General features: G+C 42.1%; 1 protein-coding gene and 1 long non-coding RNA gene across 3 annotated transcripts in view; one reads left to right on the top strand and one right to left on the bottom strand.

The window, feature by feature from the left end:
* Nucleotides 1-684: 684 nt before the first annotated feature.
* Nucleotides 685-6,108, bottom strand: LOC139827294 (uncharacterized). Of its 2 annotated transcripts, XR_011737775.1 has the most exons (4): nucleotides 6,003-6,108; nucleotides 1,418-1,756; nucleotides 1,117-1,265; nucleotides 685-782 (listed from the first exon to the last, which is right to left on the bottom strand). It is a non-coding gene; the product is annotated as an uncharacterized lncRNA (long non-coding RNA). The 2 variants fall into 2 exon arrangements; XR_011737774.1 differs by having other exon boundaries at nucleotides 1,117-1,756.
* Nucleotides 6,109-15,936: 9,828 nt separating this feature from the next.
* The window catches only part of ITGB1 (integrin subunit beta 1), a 46,145-nt gene continuing 37,577 nt past the window's right edge, over nucleotides 15,937-24,504 (top strand). Inside the window, exon 1 of the mRNA XM_065829822.2 lies at nucleotides 15,937-16,197. Coding sequence (XP_065685894.1) covers nucleotides 16,189-16,197 — 9 coding nt within the window. The 5' untranslated portion in view covers nucleotides 15,937-16,188. The remainder of the gene's footprint in view (nucleotides 16,198-24,504) is intronic.

Below are 24,504 nucleotides of genomic sequence, written 5' to 3'. Positions count from 1 at the left end.
CACCATTTCATGAGTAAGAGCTTCCTCTTTGTTTCTGCACCCTCATTTCCTGCTGCTTCCATCCTGAAAGCCTCCTTCAGGATTTTCAAAGTGTTTTTACATTCAGTTTGAGAGATGCCTTGAAATGAAAAGATGGTGGGGGAGATGATGTGGAAGAAGAAAGGAATTAAGAGAGAAAGAGATGAGAATGTTATGTAAACAGGGCAGGTATAAATGAAATGAATAAAATGGGAAGAAAGGACATGAATAAATGAAAGAATGAGCAGAGTGGTGAACAGCAAGGTAGAAGGGAGGCTCTACTACTTCCCTTCATTTCTGAATGCTGGTCCATGGAACGAAAAAAAATATAAATAAAACACTCTAATATCCACTATAAGTGTGAAAATTAAAACAAGTAATTTCTCCAAAATCTGGCTAAGCTGGTATTGTTATATGATGCAGACAAATCCTTCAAACCCTAATGTCACATTGGCAGCTAAACAGAAGAAAAACTGTCCCTCTGCATGCAGAGATTCTAAGGCGGATTTAATGAGTAACTAAGGAGTACGTCTGCGAGCACAGATCATAAGAAAGCCTCACACTATACTATTTCATGTCTTAAAAATAGATAACTTTATGGTGTGGCTGCGTCTCTAACACTATGTGCATTTCTGATCGCCCAATGAAAAAATTGAATGGTTACCTGTACTGCAATTCATGTAAGATTGTCTTGAAAAGCAGGACACAGATTGCTACTGATCTGACATCTTCGTCTTCATCTCAACAGTCTTCAAATATGTTCCCTGAATAAGGTATAGGGTTGAGATACGCCAGTTACTTTTTTAAAAAATAAAAACCCTAGAATTTCTGTACATGCAAAAGCACATGTCCAAAATAAAATAATGTGCCCCCGAGCAGCTTTCTGTACAGCTTCTGTACAAAACTCCCATAACAAGACAGCAAACATAGGTTTGGGGCTCGTTTTGTGCTGTCCTGTAATCATGTGTTTTGAGAAGGCTTCTCATTTTCCTAGAAAGGGACTAGGAGGCCAAGCCGCAAATGTTTTCAAGAAATCAACCATTTTCAGGCAAGTTACTCAAACAACTTAAGGGGAAGGGCAGTTTCTCCACTACTCACGGATCAGGTTAGTCAGGCGGACAAGTCCATTCTAGTAGCATGTAAGGATGTCTGAACATGCAGTAGCAACCTGTGGACCAAATCCGGGGCTGATAAACACTCTTTGAAACTTCACCATGCCTCTGTCTTTCACCAGTATTTAAAGAAAACTGCAAAAATAATCTCTGTCACTTTTTAGAACAGGAGAAAGTCATTGAATGGAACAGCTGAAGCTGAAGGGTGTTTTCCATCAGCAATTAAGTTTCCCTGGGCTCCAGATAAACCATGTGAACACCCAGGGCTCTGCTACCTACATACTCACTCAGTGGATACAAGCTGAAGCTGGCTTTCTTCCCACAGGCTTTATTCTGGAGTCACATCTGCAGTTCTGCCAAGCCCTCCAGGTTCTGGATTTCCACCGCGCTGTGTCTCCAGGGTTCATCTCTACAGATACAGCTGCAGGATCAGGGCCTCAGGCTGTCATTCTCTCAGGGCATGGATGGTGCCTTCCTTTTAGTCTTATTTTCTGTCTGTAGACCGCCATCACATAAATGACACCAATAACAAATCTGTTTCTTCCTAGAGAATTTCAGTCATGACTCTTTGATCATGTTTTCCATTTTTCTACTGTATGCTTCCATCCGGAGTATTCCAGAGGACTCTGTAAATGATGAGGCGTAAAGGTTTTATTTCTGGAGTCTCTTCTACAAAGCAGCAAACCTGGGAAATTTTTTCCTTGTACTGGTCCAAAAATATGGTTTTGCTCTACTTCAGTTATTCTTGATTCTAGTATAAGCTCTTGGATACTCCTAGAAAATTCCTCTCCTTCCTTGATGTCAGTGCCCCTTGAACACTTGTAGGCATTAATCCTCCTCCCTCCATTTTCTAGCCAAATGCTGCATATTTAGGCTGTTCCATTTTCTTACATAGGTTGTAACAAAAAACACAGCAGAGGGAGAGAAATCTCTTCAGAAAATTAACTGCCTACAAATTTGACAAAAACAGGCAAAGGAGAGAAATCTGTCAAATCTCCTCACAGAGGCAAAGGCTGCAAGATCAGCTGATCTTGTGGTAGGCAGCAGAAAATGTATTTGGACGCTAATCTACAGGAAGACAGAACTTATTATTGCACGACAGTAGAAAAGGCTTTGCTCTTGTACACCAAAAAATTTAAGAATTTTTATACCACAGCCACTTAATCTATTGCTGTGTCTCCAGCAATGATTAATAGCCTGGCGAAGGACCAGAACAAACAGACACGGTCACTTCTCCAGAAGTCTCGCTGCAGAGCCGTGTGGCCCAGGACCACAGTTCCTGTACCTGCTGCCAGGGAAAAGATGCCAGCAAGCTCCAGCGAGCTGATACCTGCATCACAATTCTTATGAAATGACAGGGAAGCAAAATTCTGCTTACAAGCTCTATTAAAATTCTTATTTAAGCTAAAACTGGCCCAAGGTCACACTGAAAGATAGTATCTCCTACCTCTATGTTTAGTGCCATAGCAAAAGCAAAAGAATTTAAGCTAAAGCTCATTAGAAGATTACTTCTGCAATTGGGTTTAGTCAAAAAGAAAAAAAAAATAATAAAAAAGAAACAAAAACCCACAACCTGCACTGTTAAATATTAAATGCTCTGTGTGTAATAGTTTTTATTTGTCAGGCTTCGCCAAAGCCAAGGTTTCTGAGGAAGCCCAGCAGCACTGGAGGCAGCAGAGCTGTAGAGCCCTGTTGTCAGGTCTGGCTCAGAGCTGGGACGACAGGCAAGTCCAGTGACTTCTGGCTCACCAAAATGTTTTCAGACTAAACTGGAAAAAAAAAAAAAAGTTGTTTTCTTTGTTTATTTTGGGGTGTTTTTTTGGGGGAGTAGGTTGGGGGTGGTTGGTTGTTTGGGGATTTTTTTTAAGTAGATGTGCAGCAAATGGGAAGTCTTTTTAATCACTAAACTCAGTTGCCGCTATCTCAGTGCTGATATACATCTCTCCACTACTGGACTCAATTGTGTGTAGCGATGAAGATGAATACTAGAGTTTCAGGTCTGTTGGCAGTATTTCAATTTTCAGGAAACTATGGGAGGAATATTTTTCTTTTATTCCTGCCCAAGAAAACAAGAGAGAGGAGGAGAGCCCACTGCCAGCCATGCCTTTTCCCTACTCTCCAGCAGAAGATGAGTGTCTCTCTCTACTAAGTGTAGGTATTTTTTAATCCTCTTTTAAAACTTGCTCCCTCTTCTAATTTTTGTGTGTGTGAAGAATTCTGACTTGTCTTTATGAAATCCAATTTTTAAACTATTTTGGCAACATTTAGTGGAAAACAAAATCACAGCATAACCACTCTGTTACCAGCGTCAAAATGAGACAATCCCACATGAAGCAATGCTGCCCTGCCTTGCAGAATTATTACCCAGAGGAAAAGCACACCACACCTATTGTACGATTTCTATCTTCAGAAGCTTCTGCCAGGACCTTTAGGGTGCTGTTTTCTTTCATTGTCTATACAAGTGAGTAACATTAAAAATAATAAACTAGTTCTGTAATATTAAAATAGAAAATGAAAACAAAATATAGCACAAAATAGTTATTTAAGGTATTAGAAAAAAATCAGTTTTGTCATGTGAAATCTAATTGTTATATTGTCTTTGCGTTTTCCATTTTGTTCTTTATAGCGCTATGACATTAAAAATGTACTCTGGCTAAGCTACCCAACCTCACAGGGAACTCTAGATTTAGGACCTCAGAAGAAAATGGCCCCAGCATTTGAAAAAGAGCTGCTCAGGGTATCTTGCAAAACCAAAACCATGCTTGATTTGGACTAATTTCCCTTTTCAGTATTGCAATTTAAGTCAGTTTGTGAGGCCAAAGGACTCCAGACTAAATGGGTTTACCCAACTATTACAACCGAAGTGGTAATTTCTGATAGTCATCCCTTCTGGGTAAAGTTCATGGACATGTGAAGGACCTAAACAAAATCCTCTGCACAGTAGAAACGTGAAGGGAAAGACTTGGAAGTCTGTCAGGGAGGAAACTGCTGGATTTAGACTTTAATAGATCCAGTGGTTACAATAGAGATGTGGATGAGGATAGCAGCTGGGAACAGAGCTCGCACCCCCCCAGTTTCCATGGAGTTTCCGCCGAGCCCTATTATTTATTCAGAAGCTATTTTCCAGGAAAACAGCCAGCCAGCCTGCAAAAGTGTTTTCAAGAAAATAATTTTCAAAGCATAGTAGAACAACAGCATGAAGAGTCCACAGATACCAGGTGGCTAGTTTTTTTGTTTTCGGTTGCCCAATTAGCGTGTTTGAATAACAATTTCAAGCTGGCAGTAATCTGTTAAAAAGTAATACATATGGAATACTTCTACTTTGTATGGCCAGTTCTATTTCTACACTATTTGCTCATTTTTTTAGCCCAGTTTAATATGGAAATATGCAAGTTTTTTCATCCCATCACTAGAAACAGGTGTGTGTATGTGTGTCTCATAGTGTTTGGAACCTTTAGTGGATTTACAGGAAATGTGGAAAGAATATTTTTCATTGCCTAGGGAATATTTTTTACAGAAGAATGTTTCTTGAAATACCAAATGGCTTTTTTTTTTCCTCTAAAGGATGCTTTTCTTCCTTCTGTACCCTCAGACCTACCCAGATGGAGCTGTAGTTCCATCTGGTGCTTTCAAAGCCTTGTCCGAGACCAGAGGTTGAGCAGGGGATGGGGCAGCATGAGAGGAGACACCAGAGACACACAAGATTCGGCCAGCAGCACCAGTAGCCAGGAGGACCGCAGCAGCTGGGCGGCTGGGAAGGCACTCAGGCAGGGGCGCAATGCTTTGAGCAGACAGACAGGGACCGAGGCTGATGGTCGGCAGCCTGGGACGAGGGTTTGTGTGGAGTCCAACCTGGGAAGGGGAGAAGTCTGGGCGTGGAGATACAGGGCATGAGGAATAGAAAAAGGGTTGTGAAACAAAAAGCTTTGGCAGTTATCACGGGACATTTCCTCCCTGAGATAATTCAAACCAGGGGCATAATATGAGGAAAATGGCATAAGCCCAAGCCTGCCGCGCTGTGCCAACAGCACAGCACCATCCTTCATGCTGTCGGAAATCAGGTGCAGCAATCATAAATACAGCAGCCTGCATGCTGCTGCCCCACGGGAGAAGGGGAGAACTTAGTTGCACAATATATGTTGATATCAAACTGAAGTGTTACCATTGTTCATTTAAAGAGTGAGGAAACCCTAAGGATACAAACACTTAGTCGACCTAGCTTCACTAGTTTCTCACAAACTCACACACTCTCTAAGGTTCATGTTTTCTCTAGAAAAATCATGAGCAGTGGTGGCATTCGAGGGCCATACAGTAGCATCACTTAGAGCAATTATCTATCAAAAATCCAATGTGACAAATCTTATTTATTTCTAGAACCAACAGGAACACCAAAGCGGTATGAAACACGGGAACTTAAATGCTGATATGAGCCATGTCACTCTTCTTGGAAAATGTTGTGACAACACTGCTAAAGAAATGCAAGAGCAGAACTATTTTTGTCCTGAATTTAGCCCATAAGGTTTAGCCTATAAAGTTTTAAGAAATCATTAAATAGCTGCTTCATTTAGATTAGTTATTTAAATATTCTGAATCAATGCTAAAACCAGATAATATAGACAGTTACCACTTTGATACAGTTTAAAAAATAAAGGGTTTGTAATTAAAAATATAAACTGGGTGCCTCCTAAAAGAGGATGAAATCAGAAAACTTGAAGTTCTTTATAAATCATGTACATACACATATATGTCTTTCTATATGCATGCAAGTACACATAGAGATCAAGGTTTATATTCCATTCACACAATAATTAATCTACTTCCTTTCCTTCACTTCAAGAAATGCAAAACCAAAAAAATTTGTCTTTTACTTACCAGTACTGGAAAGAAAGGAAGCTGACAGGGGGTGACATCTAAAATTTCAGGAGCCAGATGCAAGCATCCAAATCCCTTCCTCAGCCAGCAAAGCGCTCTGTGCCATTGAGGGGAACACTGTCATTGGATATAAGCTGGGGATGTTAAACTTTGAACACCACATGCTGTGAGAAGCCTGTCAATGGACTCTTACATGAAATTAACTGCGTATTGTGTAGCGTGACAGATGAGACCTCCTCTGTCATATAGCAGATCATTTAATACAACCATACTGGGATTTCCTTTTAGACATGAATTATGTCTAAATAGGTGCCTAAGCACTATTTTGCTTCTTGCACCAGTCTGTCCATCATACTTCCTCCTCCAGTGATCAAAAGACTAAATCTAATTTCAAAGTACTGCAGAGTCAAACTGTAAGAAATAACTATTTTTGAGTGCCAAAATCATGCAATTATCTCATAACCAAGCATTTCTTTTACTAGGTGATTCAATAACTTCTGTGAAAAGATAAAATGATAAAAATTACCTAGTGGGAAAAAAAAAAAAAATCTGTTAAATTAGCTCATTTTTCTGCTTTCCAGGAACAACAAAAAAAAATAATATTTCCAGAAATACCACAGTGTTCCTAAGGTAGCAAGTCCAGTAAGAAAAAGAGAGTAAGATGATACACGAAGCTCAGTATATGGATTTATCAGTGCTGCGTCATTTGGTTTTACTCCAACAACTGAATCAGAGCAAAGGACAAACCTTCTATTGCATGTAAAGTGTCACAACCAAGTCTGGACCTTTTCCCACAGGTGAATCAAGTTCCTGTTTGCACTTGGAAGTCAAGGCTGTACCTAAGAGTATGAATGAAATGAAAATGTCCAGATAGCAAGAATGACAACCTTCATTTTCACTTCAGTCTTATCCTTTCCCAACAAAAAATACACTACTTGTATTCAGTTTACCTCCACTAAAAAGGATAAGGTGTAACAGATTAAGTAGCTACAGAAACACCCAAGCGTTGCCTGGTAAAAAAATAAACTTTAAATAACAGAGAATAAACAAGTCACTTGAAAGCCTTCAACATTTTGTATAAATAACCTGTGATGCTATCCAGGATCAGCTGAGCTGTAGGCATCATCTGCCCCAACCATGAGTCAGCCTGAGTCAGTTCAGTGTACTTTTATGGTTCTGTCGTAGTCAGAAAATGCAGCTCTCGGCAGCACAAAAGTCTGTGAAGTAAGGAACACGTATTTGGTGGGAAGGCAGTCTCTACTATCAGCTGGCAATGAAATTAGTGGAATAAATAAAATGTCAGCATGTTTAACATTTCTGTCTCTTTATTTTTAGCCTAAACAGGAGACTGAAATGAAAGCATAGAATGAAACACAAATCACGTGCTTTTAAGGCAAAACAATTTGAAATTCTTTGTGAACTGTTCCTTCTGCACAGCACATCTCTGATTGTGCAAAGAAACACTATGGCAATATAGATTCAGTAAACAGGGAATGTTTCCAGCTGCTTGCGTCCCTCCTGTTCCCAGTATGCAAAACATCCTGGCTGGTAAAAGTTATATTTGTGTTTAAACATGATAAGACTGATTTACATTAGGGGAATGTTTCTGATCAATCACTCGTGCTGAATAGCTGGTGACTAAGTGGAAATGCTTCACAGACAGCACTGCCGAATAAGAACTGAGTAAGAAGTTTATAAAACTTGAGGACATGGCCAACAGTCTCTCATCTACTTAGCAGAGAACACGTAACTTCCTGCAACTGCTTACACTGGACACACACACATTTCTTCTAGCACTCAGAAGAGTCTCAGTATTCATAATTACAGAACATAAAAGGTAGGGAGGGTTCGTCGCAGTTAACTTGGCCAATTAAAAGTTAGCAGCCAAGTACAAACTGATTATTACAGTCAACGAAGAGAGATATGAGACTTTCCAGGCACTTATCTTCAGGCAGCATGAATCACTCTGTCCACTGACTGTGGCATCAGCCTAGACAGTAATTAGCTGCCTCTGGCTGAAATAGATCCCACCAAAAGTTTGGTGCTGTCTGCTCAGAGGATGGATCATCAGCTGATGTTCTTCGTCAAACTGTCAATAGCTCTGAGTCCCGTGGAGCTGTGGAAACCAGCAGAGTTGAGGATCTGCTCCAAGGTCTCTGCAAAGTTTACAATCCAGTGGTCTGAGTACAGCAGATCTGCTCTTGAGGACTCCTTGCAGAATAGTTTTATAGTGCACAAATCAACATTTACACCAGTAAAACATTAATCCTTTGATATTTGAAAAATAATAAGAGAAAATGATTGAATTTAAAATAAAGAGTTAGTCCCTTACAATGTTTTCATAAAGAAATACTTATAAGGAGAGGTTTTCTAGACAAAAAGGCTACACTATATTTTTTAAAAGACCTGTGTTGCCAGTAATGTCAGAAGATGTTAAATTATCAAAATGAATATGTTCCAAAGCTAGTTTAATATTTACTGTTAATCACAGCTTTTAAACTTAATATATTGGATCTGCTTATACAATGAAATGACACAGGCCAGTTTTAATTTAGGGTTCACATGTTATCTCAGTGGCATCTGAGATAATTATTTTTATTGAATAGAATCTTCTTTTCATGTTACAGCTTTTTACAATGTTAGCATTGCAGTACTTTATTTTAAGGTACTAGGAAATTTATTAATGTCACCTCAGCAACATCTCTGTAAACCTATAAAACTAACATGTAAGCATTACTGCCTTCAGTCAAAGCAAATTTCTGTTTGTATCCCCCTTTTATCTATTATACAGCTTTGTGAGATTTATGTATCAGGCTGAAGGCATCTAAGAAAATCATCTTCCTGAAGTTGCATACTTTCCTTTGAAAAACAGAAATAGACTCACCATTTCTAATAATGTAAAACTAAGATATAAAAAACAAAGGTAAAATAATCCCTGCAACCTCCCATCCTTGGGGCAAAGGCCTTTGAGCCATTAGAGGTCCTTGGCCTTTCTTACCACAGCTACGTTATGAGACCAGACCACCTCATTTCACATATATTTGATAAAATCACAGAATCGCAGAATGGTTGGTGTTGAAAGTGACCTCTTAATAATTAGCATTTGACATTTTCCAAAGCTTTGTCTATGGCAAGCAGATTCCACTCTGGAATGGCAGAGGCTGGGCAGAGTTTTCTTGGAATCTGCAGGTCCATCTTCAGAGGGCGTTGTGTGACTCAACTGCCCTCAAAATTCACCTTTCCTGAGGGGGGAATCAGGAACAGATCAGTGCGGCTAGAACACGTAAGCACAAAGGTGTAGGTGCCACTGGTGGAAGGGGCAGCTCACAGTCCACACCGTGGGGCAGAGCAAAGGGACTATGCAAAGCAGATGAGGAAATCTGGAGGGTCACAACTGACAATGGGGAGGAGTAAAATGAAAGGACAGAGTAAGATGGATCATACAGAGAACAAGATTTTCTGTGATATGGGTACTAGCTGAGCAAAGAAAAATAAAAGTCACATTTACTAGTTTGAATACAGTTTAATTTTAGCTAAACAGAAATGCAATGCCCCATATTCAAGCATGTGGTTACAGAAAATACCACAGATCCTGAGTAAGCTGTGAAGCAAAAGGCTGAAAGCCAAATGCCACCTGAGCAATAGGACATCCAGCACAGCCTATCGATGCATTATCCTCACAGTAAATTTAAAATCTTTTTTAACAAGAACTAGACTGATAAATTCATCTCTTTATGATGTTCCACCTTGTTCCTTTAGAGCTTTTCTAAAAATTGCTTGTGAAAATCTGAGTGAATAGCACAACAGAAAGTCAGGGTTGCTTTCTCTTAGCTTCCACTTAGATGACAAGGTAGCAGGATAAATCAATACTCAAGCGAAACTGCTATTACCATCCAGATGTAACCTCTTAAGAACAAGAAAATTTATTACACTTGTGCTAGAGAGAGGACAATATACGGGGATGGTTGAGAGTATGCAAGAGATTCTGCCTGTAAATCACTGGTATCTTCATCCAAACATCATTACCACCAAAGCATTTTAGGTAAGAGTCTAGGAGATAAAAAAATGAGTCAGTTAAACAAGTTATTGGAAGAAACACAATCATAAGTTCAGGTGTGTAGGAATGGGGAGGATAAATTGGGGTTTCAGAACAATCTCTCAATCTCTCTTCTACTTGACAGAAGTAGTATTATAAAAATATTACATTGTCTTTTTTGCCATTGTCTTCTATTAGAACGGCAAATCACCTTATGCAATAGTGATTCTATTTGCCCAAATCTCCTTTCCCATAGATACCGTTTCTGTTTATTTCCTTCAGACTTTGTCCTGTTTCTTGCCTTCTACTCTTGCTTATAATCTGATGTTTTCCACAGAGCTCCTCCTTCCCCTGTATACCAATGAACATACAATCTGTCCTTACTCTGCTCTCACAACACAAACACTCTCACTGCTGGTAGGTGGTTCCCTGATCCTACTTTTTCTGCGCCCTCTCCTCCACAAAAGTCTAAATTTCAGTAATTTCATGCAGCATGTCCCTCATTGCAAAAGAATTCTGCAAAGGAAAGCTCTCACAGCCCTCCTTGCACACTTCTTTGGAATTCATTTTTTCCCCAAATGAGCATGAGCTGCTTGTCTAAGCAGTGGGAATCCCCTGAGAAGGAGAGAATGTAATATATAGGCATGTGATCTCAGAGCCTCACAGAATAAAAGCAGCACATGATAAGAATTAACTAACTGCTGAATCTCATAAAGTTATTGTACATTCAGAATTATCATCCTTTGGGGATATTTCTAATCTCCCACAGGAATCTTTTCTTGGGTAATTAAACACTAAAATATCTTCAAGCCTGAAGTTTTTAAATCAAGTTCTCTAGAAAACACGCTTTAGATAAAGCAACATAAGGAGCTGATGCAGAAGTTCTCTGCCCTGTGTTATCATGATCATAAATGTTTCCTTCGAACATAAATCTCAAAGACTTTACTCAGTTCCTGCTCATTTCCTTACTGTGGAACACAGAAGGAACCTGTGGTTCATGTCTCAGGATGAAAACGGATTCCTGCCTTGCTTACTGAGGGTCAAAATATCTTACAGAATTTCTGCATAAAACAAATGATCTTCACAATGACATAGGAGTCCCACAAAACAGCTTTGGAATGAATACACCCACATGACAGAGAGCAAGGGATGTGTATGCCAGTGGCAGGAGGGAAAAATGGGACTGTAACAGCAACAGCTTAGCTTATATCCCAACATGAACACAAAAAAGTGAAGCAAATGAGGAAAATGAGTCAGAGGAAGAGAGGAACACAGTGCACAGTGCAGCTGTAATGAAAGCTGCCCTTCATCCCCTCAAGCCAAACAACCTGCTCCGTGTCGTGCAACGGATGGCATGGGCTGGTCCCACCAGAAGGGCCACACGCTCTGGTTGACCTCTCCTTTCTCTTTGCCTGGCAGTCAAAAGGGGACAATTAGCTTTTAAAACACTAGTGAGCTGAACAAAGAGCTTGGTGGACTCTGACCTTTTTAGGCTCATGAGAGAAACAGGGCTGTTGATTGAACAAAGTAGAGACCTAAGTGTTGATCATAAACCAGGTGTTAATGTATCAGGCTGATCATGGCTAAATGCCAAACGTTGCTCCCATGAGCAGGAGGCAAGTCCAGTCATTCAGTGTCTTGGAGAGCAAACCTTTGCCCACAGACTACAACCTACCAGAACCTTCCAACTGTATGTACCTGTGCCTCACTTCACACCAGCCCTTGTGTGGGGCAGGAGAACCCGGTTCCTATGTAAATGTACCACTCCACATAGTGGGCACATTGTACCTGGCTGACAAGCTGCCAGATTTGCTCACTGCCTGCCTCCAGAGAAGTGTTCCTCATTGCTCGTGAGGAGAGGAGATAAATAGAGGCTGTTACCAAATGCAATTACCAAAACCTTTTAGCACCATCACTTCCTGCACTGAGTGACCCTATCTTCTAATAGCACTTTCTGTATTAATCTCGTGTCCACGTCTGACATCTTCTTCATCCTCACTACTGGAAGGCACAGCCCAGTGCTGACAAGCTGCCAGCGAGGCCTCAGCACTCGCTGTGCCCCTCAGTGACTGAACAGCTGCTGTGGGAATAAAACAGCATCAGCAGCTGCTGTTCTGCTCCAAGGCCGGGCCAGGACAACCCGGTGCTCCCACAGCTGGTGCAGCCCAGGTGGTCACAGCCTGGTGCAGTCCCAGGAGACCTGCCTCCTGTTTCTGGCTCCATTGCTAGCCTCGGGAAAATTACTTTCTGTTTTGTCTCCCACCCTTTATCTGTCTTTTGTATTTAAACAACGATTTTTCACCTCAGGTTTATTATTTGCTTTTCTTTAGTTTGGAAAGAAAAATTATCTTAGGGTGGTAGAAGCATTTTGAAGAAGGAGGAGAAGAAAGTAATCTGCTCTCAGTAACAAAGTGTGTTGGGAAAGAGAAGCAGTACAGATAAATTAACGTTTCCTGGGGCAGTGGTGGGTGACATATCTAATAGAGTATGAAGAAGTAAAGGGAAAAAGGCCTGTGTTAGTGGGTGGTGAGATCATGAAACTGCCCAGTGCAGTGCTCTGATGGGAAACATTTGGGAGCTAACGTGCAAACCATGGCACTCCTCACTGTGGCTCCAGCCTCGAAGTATCTCTCTTTAAATCCCTCATAAGCTTCAGGAGTGGAGCAAGAGATGGTGGGGAAGAGGGTGACAGCCCCTCAGTTGTGTGGGCTTTAGTAACTCAGAGCTCAGTGGCTTGGCAGCAACCTGCAACCACTGGGCAACTGCAGCCAAGGAAATACTCTGATTAGTGTGTGGGAGCTGCTGCAGCTTCTCCTTACAACCAGATCCTTCTTGTGAGGAGGCAGTGGTCCCCGAGGCACGCAAATGACCACTCACCCCTTGGTTACCAGCCAGGCATTGGATGGATTGCGGGATATGGGGATGCTCACCCCCAGCCCTCGAGCTGCAGCTGAGCACCCCAATTCACAGAGCTGGCCTCTTTACAGATGCAACACTGGACGCACCAAAACCTGGTTTAGGATTCCTGGGTGTTTCTGTGAAAGTTGTAATAAAACCTGTATCCTCCACAACACAACCTGGCCATGTTGATAGAATATATTATATATATAAAATGACTCACTGACAACAGGCCAAAGATTCTCAGACTGTGGCATACACACCGCTAGTGCTCCACTGACCCCTTCTCTTCTGGAATACTGGGGCCTCCTTTTGCCAAAGGCTTAGATTAAAAGACAGCTAGACAGAATGAAAGTGTATTGCTTAATGGGCTTTAAAGCAAAACTCTAGTAGGTATAAAAGGTAACGCCACGTAATTAAATCAGCTGTACCTACTAAGTAATATAATTTGCCAAATAAACTGTAAATACTTTGAAAGCAATAACTAAAATACTAAAATATTTATTTTTTTGATCAGTTGTGTGATTTTTTCAATAATACGATATGCAAATATTCATAAATCAAAGCATTTTACTATTTTTTATAATATTTAATGGCATCAATTTGCCAGCTGTCCTGTGACAGTATATTCTACAGCTCAGAAATGTACTTCTTACTTTGTTCATAGAAAATGAACAGGTTATACATAAAACAAAAGTCATCCTTACCAAATGACAGCCCTTATTGTCTTCTAAATATAACCCGAGTATTAAATACAAATAAAAAATCAGGAAAAATGGTGTGTTAATTTAATGCAATTAAGCCAATTAAATAAAACTAAGTTAAACTAACTGAAGTATTATAGTTCTGATATTTTCCAATTACTATACGGGTTTGACACATGCAAGTATTTGGACAAGGAAGAGTTGAAAACTTGTATCCAAATCCTGTAACAAAGAATCACAATCTCAAAATCACAGAAAAATCAATAGCAAACACAACAGCAAATCCATCAGTACCAAAGAAATCAGTATGCATTCTAAGTGAATATACATAATTCATACTCCTGTCTCCAGTGCCACATTTTCTCACCTATTTTCTGTAATATGCAAGGATGTGGAATCCCAGAAATGATACCCAAGTTCAACAGTGACCCACACATTTCCTAGCTGCCCACTTAAGCCATGAAAACCTGGCTTTTCTTGAGCGCTTTCTTGCAAAAATGTTCATTCACTCTCCCAGATGTCATGTATACTGCAGCATGGAGATGCTACATTAAACATTTTTACATCAGCTGCAATGGTGTCTGCTGGCTCAGACACATTCAGCGGTTTTTCTGACACCTTTAGTACTTTAGAAGTGTTGGAAAGTAACAATTGGTGTTCATACACATCTGTACTCTCCGAAGGAGTCCAGAAGGCAGCCAAATAATTCAGTGATTTTTTTCAAACTTTTGAAAGGTTTTTTCCTGACAATTTCCTATGGCATGGTACAGTCAGCCAGTGGCAACGTGATACACAAATGTCTGAGTGGAGGGTTGTGGTAGTGCTTGAAGCACCACTTTGTAAAGCACTTTAATTTACACCTCATAGCCCCAGCAATCTGAAACACATTTTTGCCACAGGTTCCCTGACCATAGTGGACTTGTGCTTGCTATTTGCATATTCTGGCACAACGTGCTTTTTTCCATGCAACAAGGAAACAGAGAATGCCTTAGCTAGAAGTCATTTTTCTTCCCCAGTACCTAAATTTCTTACATTTTTGGCAGATCACTATCGCTCCAGCATTTCCTCTTACTTCCTGTGGCATACATTTCTAACATTTTAAAATTTTGGTTTTATGACAGCTTCTTTCCTTGTTCTTGGGAGTATTACATACTAATTTACCTGTTGCACCATATGGTCTCTGGCTTTCTTACCTCTGATTGTCAAAGTTATTTCTCTTCCACTTAATTTGTCCAGTGCTTGCTTTTGTTAAAGCTGCTTGGAGCATCAGTTTATAATTTCAATCTCATTTTCCAACACCACTGAAACAGTTTTGCAACTAGAGTTGTACCAGTATTAAAAGCTTCCGCTAATGCACCTGTGTTAAGAGACTGCAATCCTGAACAACTGCACTGCTCAAATGGAACACAGGGTTGAATCACAGGTTGCACTTGAGTAGGACAGAAACATTCCTAACTTTATTTTAAAATGCAGATAGAAACAAAGCAGGTGAAAAGTAATAAAAATTATTAGTAATTTGCAGCACCACTCATTTAGTTAATTGTACCAAAATAAGAACTGACACCAGCTCCAGCAGCCACACAGAGGCACAGCTTCTATAACTGTGAGCTGCAAGCTCATAGCTGGCATTTCCCACCACTCCTTACCTTCAAAAAAAACGGTGTCGAATGTCACATTTTTATTTTTTAATCAGTAGATCCTCCAATAAACTACTTTGAGGAGCACTTAAAAACGCAAAAGGCATGCACCGAACTAGAAGCAGGCTCAGGCCAAGGGACCTGAGGTGTTCCACGTTTTAACTGGCACTGTCAGCCTCATGCCAAGCTCATCGATCACTTGTTGCCTTCTACCGCTTTCGCGAGCAGTTGCGAACAAGAAGAACGGACTGTCCCCCTTCCCACAGCCACCCCTCCGCCCCCACGCGTGTCCCGGCCCCGCGGGCACCGCCTGGCCGAGCCGGGAGGGACCAGGCAGCGAAGGGAGCAGGAGCAGGGGCAGGAGCAGCGCTGGGGTCGAGCAACCTTTCAACCCCGGAGCGCCGAGAGAAACGCCGCCAGCCGCGGGGCAGCCCCGTCCCCGCTGCCCGTCCCGCGGGTGCGCACGGTGGCACCGGCAGCCGGGGCGCTAATAAAACCCCACCAAATAAGGCGCTGGCGGTCGCCACGAAGGGAAGAGGAGAACAGGCAGGGGACGACTCCCCCCATCGGGCAGGGAGAGCCGTTCCCTCCTTCCCTGCCCCGCCGCGGCGGAGAGCGCCTCCCCGGCCGGGCTTGACGGCAGCAGGGAGGAATGTGTTTCCGGGGCGGGGAAAGCGCGGCCAAGCGCGGGCCGTCCCCTCCCTTCCACCGCCGCCGGGCTCCCCCTCAGCAGCTCGGAGGCGAGGTGGCGGCGGGCAGCCGGACGGGGAACGAGGAGTGAGCCCGGGCGTCCCACCGCGCCCAGTCCAGCCCAGCCCAGCCCGCTCCCGGGCCGCCAAGCAGAGGGGGAGCTTCAGTCAGCCAGGCGGGCCGGAGCGCGCCCCCTGCCCGGAGCCAGCCGTGCCGCGGCCATGGCCGAGGTAGCGGGAGCACGGGGCGGGGGTTGGAGCCGACCGGGAGTGGGCTGTGCGGTGCCCGCCCGGCCCGCGGCGCCTCGTTTGGGGCGCGTCCGCCGGTATCCGGGGGGGCTGCGGTGGGTGATGCGGGGCAGAGGGCGGCGAGCGCGGCCTCCTGGTGCCCGCCCGCACAAGGAGCCGCCGGCAGCACCCAGGAGCCGCCGCCGCCCCGGGGTGCGGGTCTCTCAGCGCCCGTCCCGGGCGGAGGAGGGGGCGCCTCTTCTTCCGCCGTGCCTGCCCCGATGCCGGGGCGGTGTGCGTGTCCCGGGCCGGCACTGCGGGTGGGCGGGCGGGAAGGTGTCGGGCCCAGCCTGTGGCTTCCTGTGGCGGCGGGACGGCGGCCTCGAGCCTCCCGTGCCGGTGGGGGCCGGCAGGCCTTTGTCCGCCCGGGGGCCGGCCCTGGCCGGGCAGCGCCCGCAGCCGGACCGCCCCGCCCCGACCCTCCCTGCAAAACGGGGAGCCCGCACCGGTGCCCCGCTCAGAGCAGCTCTGTGCCGTCCGCCGCCTCTCGACCGGGGGTGCCCGGGAAGGGGCAGCACTGGGCTGGGCAAAGTTTCAGGCGGCGTCCTCCTCAGCGCCCGGACCGGAGGGGCCGACTCGCCTTTCGCGGGAAGCAGGCAGTGAGGAGAAAGAGTTACAGGAATGAGATCCTGCGAGGAGTGAAGCAGTGTAGGAACTTGGATATCTAGATTTTTGACCAATGTATATCTGCTGAAAGTAACCATTAAGAGCGGCGTGTGTACTGTTTGAATGACGGCAGGATCATAGTGCAGCATTTTGACTGCTCAGTGCATTCACATTTGTGTGGTTTTTGCTCTGAGCCCCTATAGTTTGCTATAGGCTTGTGTCAGGGTGGAAGTGGGAATGTGAGGCCTCTGAATGTGATCTGTTTCACGTGGAGATTTCTGAAATAACTTACAGCAATGCTTTGTCTCATATTTTTATCTTCCTATATGGGTGTTTGGAATGAAACATGAAGTGATAGGAAATTTTTTCTGACTCACTGTTTAGCCCATGTCAGATGTCTGTATCTTATGGAATAAGTGTCTGACTGCCTGTTAGACTCATCAAATAGTCTTTGTGACTATTTTCCTTTATGAAAAAAGATTAAACTGTTCTTGGTTCCTTCCGCATTTGTCCTTGGTATAATACAACAGTCCATTCATGCCAATACATGTGCATGTACCTGTTGGGCGAAAATGTTGATATTTTTTCTGGTAGATTGGCCATGGTGCTACAGTCCTGTTCATGCCAAGACACACAAACCTTTAAGAGTAAAGAATGTCTCCACTCATGGGTAAGGCAGTGTGTGTGCTTAAGAGTTGAAATGGACCAGGACTTTATGTGGAAACAGATTTAGATAATCTATACTCCTGCCACATTAATAATTTGGTAGGCGGTGGTTATAAGGTGAGAAAAATCAGTTTTCTACCATTAAATGAAATGGCTTGGTAGCAACCTTTTTTGGATTTGTTGTCGTTGCGTTGTTTTGTTTTTTAAAGAAGAATTGTACTACTAGAAAGATGGAAATTAGACTAAATTAAACAAGACTTTAAAAGTAGTGAAAATATTCATTGTCCATATCCATCCTGGTGATGAAACTGATGATTCATTCTCCTGTCACAAAAAATATTACTCGCCTCTGGCAAATGATTAAGTAGCGTTTAGCAAGCCTGCCTAAGGCTATATTTGTAAGGGTTGCAAAAACAGTGAGCCATTTGCAATAGGTAGGCAAGATGAGGCAAGTTTAAGATGCTAACACCTTCAACTTTTGCCCTTTTCAAAGGTGTTTCAGCTGAAAAGTGCAAATCTGACAGGCATGCAGAATGAAATCTTACTTTAATTAAAGCTGGAGCTGGTAAGTGGTGTATCTTGTTTGCCAGCCACATGATAAATAAACCAGACCTACTTCAAAATGAAATGACAACAGTTAAAAACTGGTGTTCTTTGTGCGTGCGGTCAGGGAGCTCATTCTGCTCTCTGTACCCTCGGTCACCTCATATGCGTCATGTTCCTAGTTATGCCCACCCTCATGTAGGGCTGATTCAGAGGGATGTGAGTTTCTCTTGAATTTACTTGAATTTCTGATGTGAGTGCAGAATTTTAGTGTTTTGTCTTGTTGAGTTTTAAGTGACTCAAGTGGTTGATATTCTACCACTTCCTTTGGGAAGTGATTCCCACAGCTGAAAACAAAGTGTCCGGAAACTTTCCTGCTGTTCTTTTTTCCTGATTCGTTATTTCATCCTTCTGCTCGTAGCCATTCTCCCCATCCCTCTCTTAGGCTAGCTCTGCTATGGTGCAGTTCTGCAAAGAGCTTGTTTGCTATAGCAGGAGGCTCAGGAAGTAGATAACTTGGGTAGGAGAAAACCAAGTTTGTGGAGAGCGGTGCACACATGGGGTGGACACGTGCTATGTTCTCTGTTGCCCTGACTGTAATTCCCCCGTTGCCACTGGTATGAACACTCTTTGGTTGTTTGTAAATAGTTGTCATGCCTACCTTTCCACCCAGTCTTGATTTAGTTGAGTGATGTGATGCACACTTAGCTTTGTGGTTCTCCCAGCCCTCTGATCAGCCTGCTACAGGCTTCCTGGCTGTCCATGGCTCTTGGGAACGTGGCCCTCAGAAACGGTTCTTCTTGTGATTGTGACAGGACTGCTGTTAACCAGGCTGTTGACGTTCCTCCTCTTGATGGCTTACAAAAAGGGTCCCATCAGCAAAGGCTGTAGTGCTGGAACACTCCAGCACAGGCTCCATCCCCGTGCCCTTTCCTTGTAGAGGACAGACACGCAGAGCCCTTGTGTTCCTTTCCTGCCTGGTGTTGGGGGCCTGGGCCTCTTCAGTGCAGACCTGCTGCTGATGCCTGGTGCAGCCGTCACTCATGTCCCCATTGCACACAGGGAACGTGAGCTGCACTGCCTTCTGCTCCCTGTTAGCTCAGGATGCGTTGCACCCACCGCATGGCTTGGGGAGTGGGTTTTTCGAGGAAAGAGTAGAGGCTGGTTGGAGGCTTGCTGGCAATTGGTATACCCAGCCTCCTCTTCCTCCCCGCCTCTTTCCAAATATACTTTGTACGCCTTCCATGTGAGAGACTGTTACAATCAGTGAGACGTGGCAAAACTGAAGTTGAAACAGGCAGCGATTTTCCTAATCAGTATGAACTGTGGCAAGCTAGCCAACTTTAAGACTGTTCATGTTTCCTCACATGGCACTTGGAAGAGATCTTGGTTAGACAGATCCAGAAAAGAGGGAATCCAGGCTTGGCAGTAGCAGAACGTATTCTACTCTCATTTGCTTTTCTAGAACTTCAAGTGATTTATTTTTTCCAACTCTTTTTTAGAATGGCCAATCCCCTTGGCATCTTTTTTATTCTTAGGAGCTGCAGTCAGCCCTCTGAGAGGGAATCCTTGTTGGGAGTGTCTTTTTCTTTTACTTTTTTTTTTTTTCTCAAGCTTCTGGAGACCTATTTGTAGAACTCATAAAGCAATTGTATAAATTAAATAATTCTTAAAAATGTGATTAAGGCAATATGGCATTAGATTTATTTTGGAAGTGTTATTAAAAAGTACTTGCCAGTATGTGTATTATTCCCCTATGACTAGATTTTTAAGTCATCTGCTACATTCTGTGCCCTGTAGAAAATTTCCTGTCTTCTAGCAGCAGAAGACTCGGAGTTAAGTTCTGTGTTTTTCTGCCTCTCATCTTCCATCTATCTTTAAATTTCTGATTCTACAAATTGTTCTCACTTGCTCTACTCACCTTGCTTTGAAGGCACTTAACAGTAGTAGGGTTCTCATTTGCAGTTTTAACATTACTGGTTAGACGACTCAAGATTTGTCAGGCTTTATTCTGGTGCGTGTGTGCATGGGTGTTCTTTATACAAACATGTGCATCTCAAGGCTTTACAGGAAAATGAGTGTTTGGTGTAGAAGAGAGTTAGCTGTTGTTTCTGAAGAGGATGTTTGTTTGTTTTTCAAGAGGGAGTGTCACGGAATTGTGAACAAATGAACAGATGAACAAATTCTGTGGCTTGATCTCCTGGAGAGACACTGGCAATATCTTGGTCTGATTTAAAGCTCCTTTTGTGTCAGAAAATTGAAATTTGTTGTTTAGTTCTGATGCTGAGTAATGTTGTCATGTATGGTGGGTGACACCACCTCCTTTTTTCTGTGCAGTTCCTCCTTGCTCTGTGCTGCTCTGTTCTGTTGTGTATTCTGTGGCCAGCTTTCTGCAAAGGACAATGTTACTGGCCATGCAGTAACCACAGTGGACCACAATGTTGACCAGTATCTGTCAGTTGTTGTGGTTATGGAGTTTCTTGGGTGGCCTACTAAGTCATTTTTGTGTTTACCCACAAACGGGAAGACAAATTCTACTTTTTCCAAATTCTACTTGTTCTTCTTTTTTTTTTTTTTTTTTTCTAATTTGTCCTTCATAGGTGTGGCCCAGTAACCTAAGCTGTTGAAACTGTAAGTCAGGATAAATTGATGATGAGAGCTTTCTCTCCCGCTTTGTGGATTAGTAGTGCAAGTACCAGGAAAAAAGTATAAACAGCTTCCTTGTAAAAAATTATCGTCTGCTTTATCTGTGTTCATAACAGGCTGTGTGAGTTTCTAGTGAATTTACAAAGTGCAGTCTTCCTAATAGCTTGTATTGGGAATGTCTCACGGAGAAAATGAAAATTCTTCTGTGAATGACAAATGAGGCACTGGGCACCTCATTATGCATTGCTAAATAGTACAGTTGTGTTTTTCAGTACTAAGGGTGCTCTCTTAAGCAGAATGCTGTTATTATACATCTTGTATTTCTGTAATAAACATTTTATTTTAGTTTTCTATTGTTAGACTAATCAGAGTGGTTAGTGAACTTCCTAGGCTATTGTATTCTCCCATTAACAGGTTGCAGATGTTCACAGAGATGGTAAAGTCACTAATTTAGTACAAAATTTGCACATAACCAAGCACATGGTAGGGAAGGTAGCCTGATGAGACTATAATATCAAAGTTTTATTTTAGGAAAGGTAATAGGATTCCTAACTAACCTGTAATCCCCTTTGGGGTGTCACTGAGTTAAAGGCTCTTTATTAGAATGATGTTTTTGTCTAGATCTTTCTCAATTTCTCTTTACTGTCAGCTGCAAAAAGGGTTATGAAATATGCTTTCTGTCTTAAAAGCTGTTTCATGTGCTTGATTTTACAATAGCAGCAACAAAATATCATTAGTATTCTTGTGGTTTTTATTGGGGGAGAAGTTTTGAGTAACAAAATTGAGGCTGGAATCTTAACTTTGTTGTTACCAGTAAGAGCTAAAAAGATACTGGTGTTTTCTCACTATCCTTTTCATTCTTTTCTTTCTCCCACAAACCTATTGAGTATCTTTGATAAATTAATGCAGTTCTCATGTTTTGCCAACAAATCATTAGTTTTCTGTTTATAGTAATTTTCTCTAAACTTCTCGTTTGTAAGACCATGTTTAAGTTCACATGCTTCTTAAAGTGCTCATAAGCTGTACATATACAGTATCTAGTGCCAGTATTTTCTCCCCAAAGAGATCAATGTAATATTTGCTGTTCATTTATTTCTTATTCTTTTTTTCTACAAGATCACTTACACTTAATTAGTCCTAGTTTTGACAGCTTAGACTCGGTGCATTCTAGTGTATCAACAGGAAGGAGAGCCATTGTATTAAACTGTAAAATTCTGTGTAGTATGCATACTACATGCAAGTATTCACATGTAGTTAATTTTCTGCTATGGCTACTAACATAACTTTTTTATATTTAGCACTGTGCAAGTAAAGCACTTTTGATGTGGAAGCCGAACAGAAAAAGTGAAAGCTTTCTTCTTCTTTTCTCGTCCTTTGTGGTAGAATGAAAAACAATAATTATATATTGGGCTGAACTGAAACACTGAACTTACCCTCATGCAAAGATGACTGATTTGTGGTTAAGAGAAGAAAAATAATTGGATTTGATTAATTTAGAAAGATTCAGTATTTCACTTAGGAAATGGTGATATTGTTAGTTTGTATCTTGGATGTTAGTGCTTACCTCATCCCTGAGGTTGTGGTTTTGAAAAACAAGCCTGAGACCGGGATGTCTGGTTTGGCGTAACCTTGACCTTGAAGTAAGTATCGAGATAAGTATGCGGAGACCATTCCCTTTTGCAAAGGAAAAAAGGAGGATAAGCAGTCATTCTAGGGTGGAATTGTAGTTCAGTGTGTCTTAACATGGTGCTGCTTTCAGGCATTGTCACCGCGTTGTGTCTGACTGTCGTGCAGGTGGCTGCTCCGTGAAGCCACCTGAGGTGTCCTCATTTGCTTGGCGTCTCTGGCAGGACCCGCCAGTGGTCTGTACCCTTGACTGCCTAGAGCAGGAGATCACAGGATGCTCTCCCGGTGAGTTGTGGGATAACCTCAGTGTCAGGAGTGTATTGGGGACCGCAGGAGGTCATTTGAAGGACTTGACGTTACAGTATAATAGCTTGGCCGGCACCTTCTGCAGATGCAGTAGCTCAGAGATTAAATTGGGCAACATGCAAACTCTGCCTTGACCCTCAGCTGTCTGGTTTTCCAGATATTAGGTAGAAGGGTTTTGTGTGAAGATGAGTACAGCTAAAAGGAAAGCCTGTTTCTGAAGTGGAGGTAAATACAAAATACCGTAATCTTTTTGATGTTAAATAAAAAAAGCATCCTCCCAGAGATCAAAAGATGACACATTTTAGTAGTTAGTTGTCATTAAATTTGGATTAAATTTTGTATCAGAATGACTTCATGTTATTTTCAAGCCTTTGATAGTGGAGCATTTGAAGACTTTGTGCTTGTCCAGTCAGTAAGTGAAGTGCTCTATCTTCGGATAATAAAAAGGAGAAATGAGAAAATCTTGGCTAGCATCATCCACAAGATTGACTAGGGTAAACAGGGTTGGTTATGTGCTGCCAATGTGTTCTAGCTCGGTGGTTTTTTAATTAGACTGATGTCTTTTTTTCTTATGTATTAGGAAATTAGTTTGGGTAGGCATAAGATGAAGTCAGGAATTACCTTCTCAGAGGTTCCATTTGTGTTTTTGCAAGGTCGTATTTAGCATATTTTAATAGTAGTATATTAGTATGTGCTCACTTTCTGGTGCTGCCTAAAGATTGTCCCGATGCTGAAAGGGTACTGTAGCCCATCTGCATAAAATAGAAGGCTTGACAATTTTTAAAATGTCAATTTGCCCGTTTTTTGTCAGAATAGATTAAAACATGTCTGTCTTTAAGTTGTACATTAATGTAACCTACATGTGTTTTTGAAATATCTCAAAGTGTAACATTTTAGGACATAACATTCGCTCCTTGTTTTTACTGTACAGTTCAAAAATAGGGAATATTTTTTTTATGCTGTTTTTGCCATTTCTATGCAAACAGAAATCTGTGGGAGAAATTAGTGTTCAAGAATTTCAGTGTAATTTTTTCTGGGTGCGGACTTCAGCGTAAGAAAGGAAATGGCAAATTTCCTTTTTCGGAAGAATATACTATACATATCGGCTATAGGTTGTTTAAAATGCATCATAAAGTTGATACACAGTGATAAACGTTTTTTTTTAATGTATGTGTTACCTCTCTCTGTTGCTGTTAATGTAACTTTTGGGAGACTAGACTAAAATGTTACAGAGACATGTTGCTGGTATCGCCAGTTTCAGTGAAAAACTCAGCTTTAGCATTAAAGTGTAACTCTAATGTGTAAGGTTGCTGCCAGCTTTTTTATGGTTGCCAGCCTACCAATTTGGAGAGTAGTTAGATAGTAATAAAAAAGCTTGCACAAATAGTGGCTCTTTTGGCACGTAATTCACAACGCAGTTTCACTTCCTAAATGAATAATGTCTGTATTTAATATGATTAACATTTGCTGGAAGCAATTTTAATACTATGTCTCTGCAGAGTTTAAAAAAAAAAAAACAACACCAACTCATTAGCAATAACACAAAACTCTGCAGTAGACAAGTGGTTTTCAAATTTACCTGACTTCCATATTCTATAAGATGTTCCAGTGACCCTTGAACCATGACTTTAACTAAAAATGTGCTTTATTTTCAGAGGAACATGGCTCTGCAGCAATATATACCAATGTAGGTCTTAACTGTCCCTCCTGCCTGTAGCGGTGCAGTCTTGCCATCCTCTTCGCATGAGCAGTGCAAGTCATAAGGCTGTACAATGAGTCATTGAAGTAGCTGATCTGGTTGAAAAATAGCTTGGCAAAATTTAATTTTCAGATGGATCAGCAGTTTGATGTGGGTAA

This window comes from Patagioenas fasciata, chromosome 2 (assembly GCF_037038585.1).
Source record: "Patagioenas fasciata isolate bPatFas1 chromosome 2, bPatFas1.hap1, whole genome shotgun sequence".
Taxonomy (NCBI): Eukaryota; Metazoa; Chordata; class Aves; order Columbiformes; family Columbidae; genus Patagioenas; species Patagioenas fasciata.
This window is presented reverse-complemented; position numbering and strand designations above follow the sequence as displayed.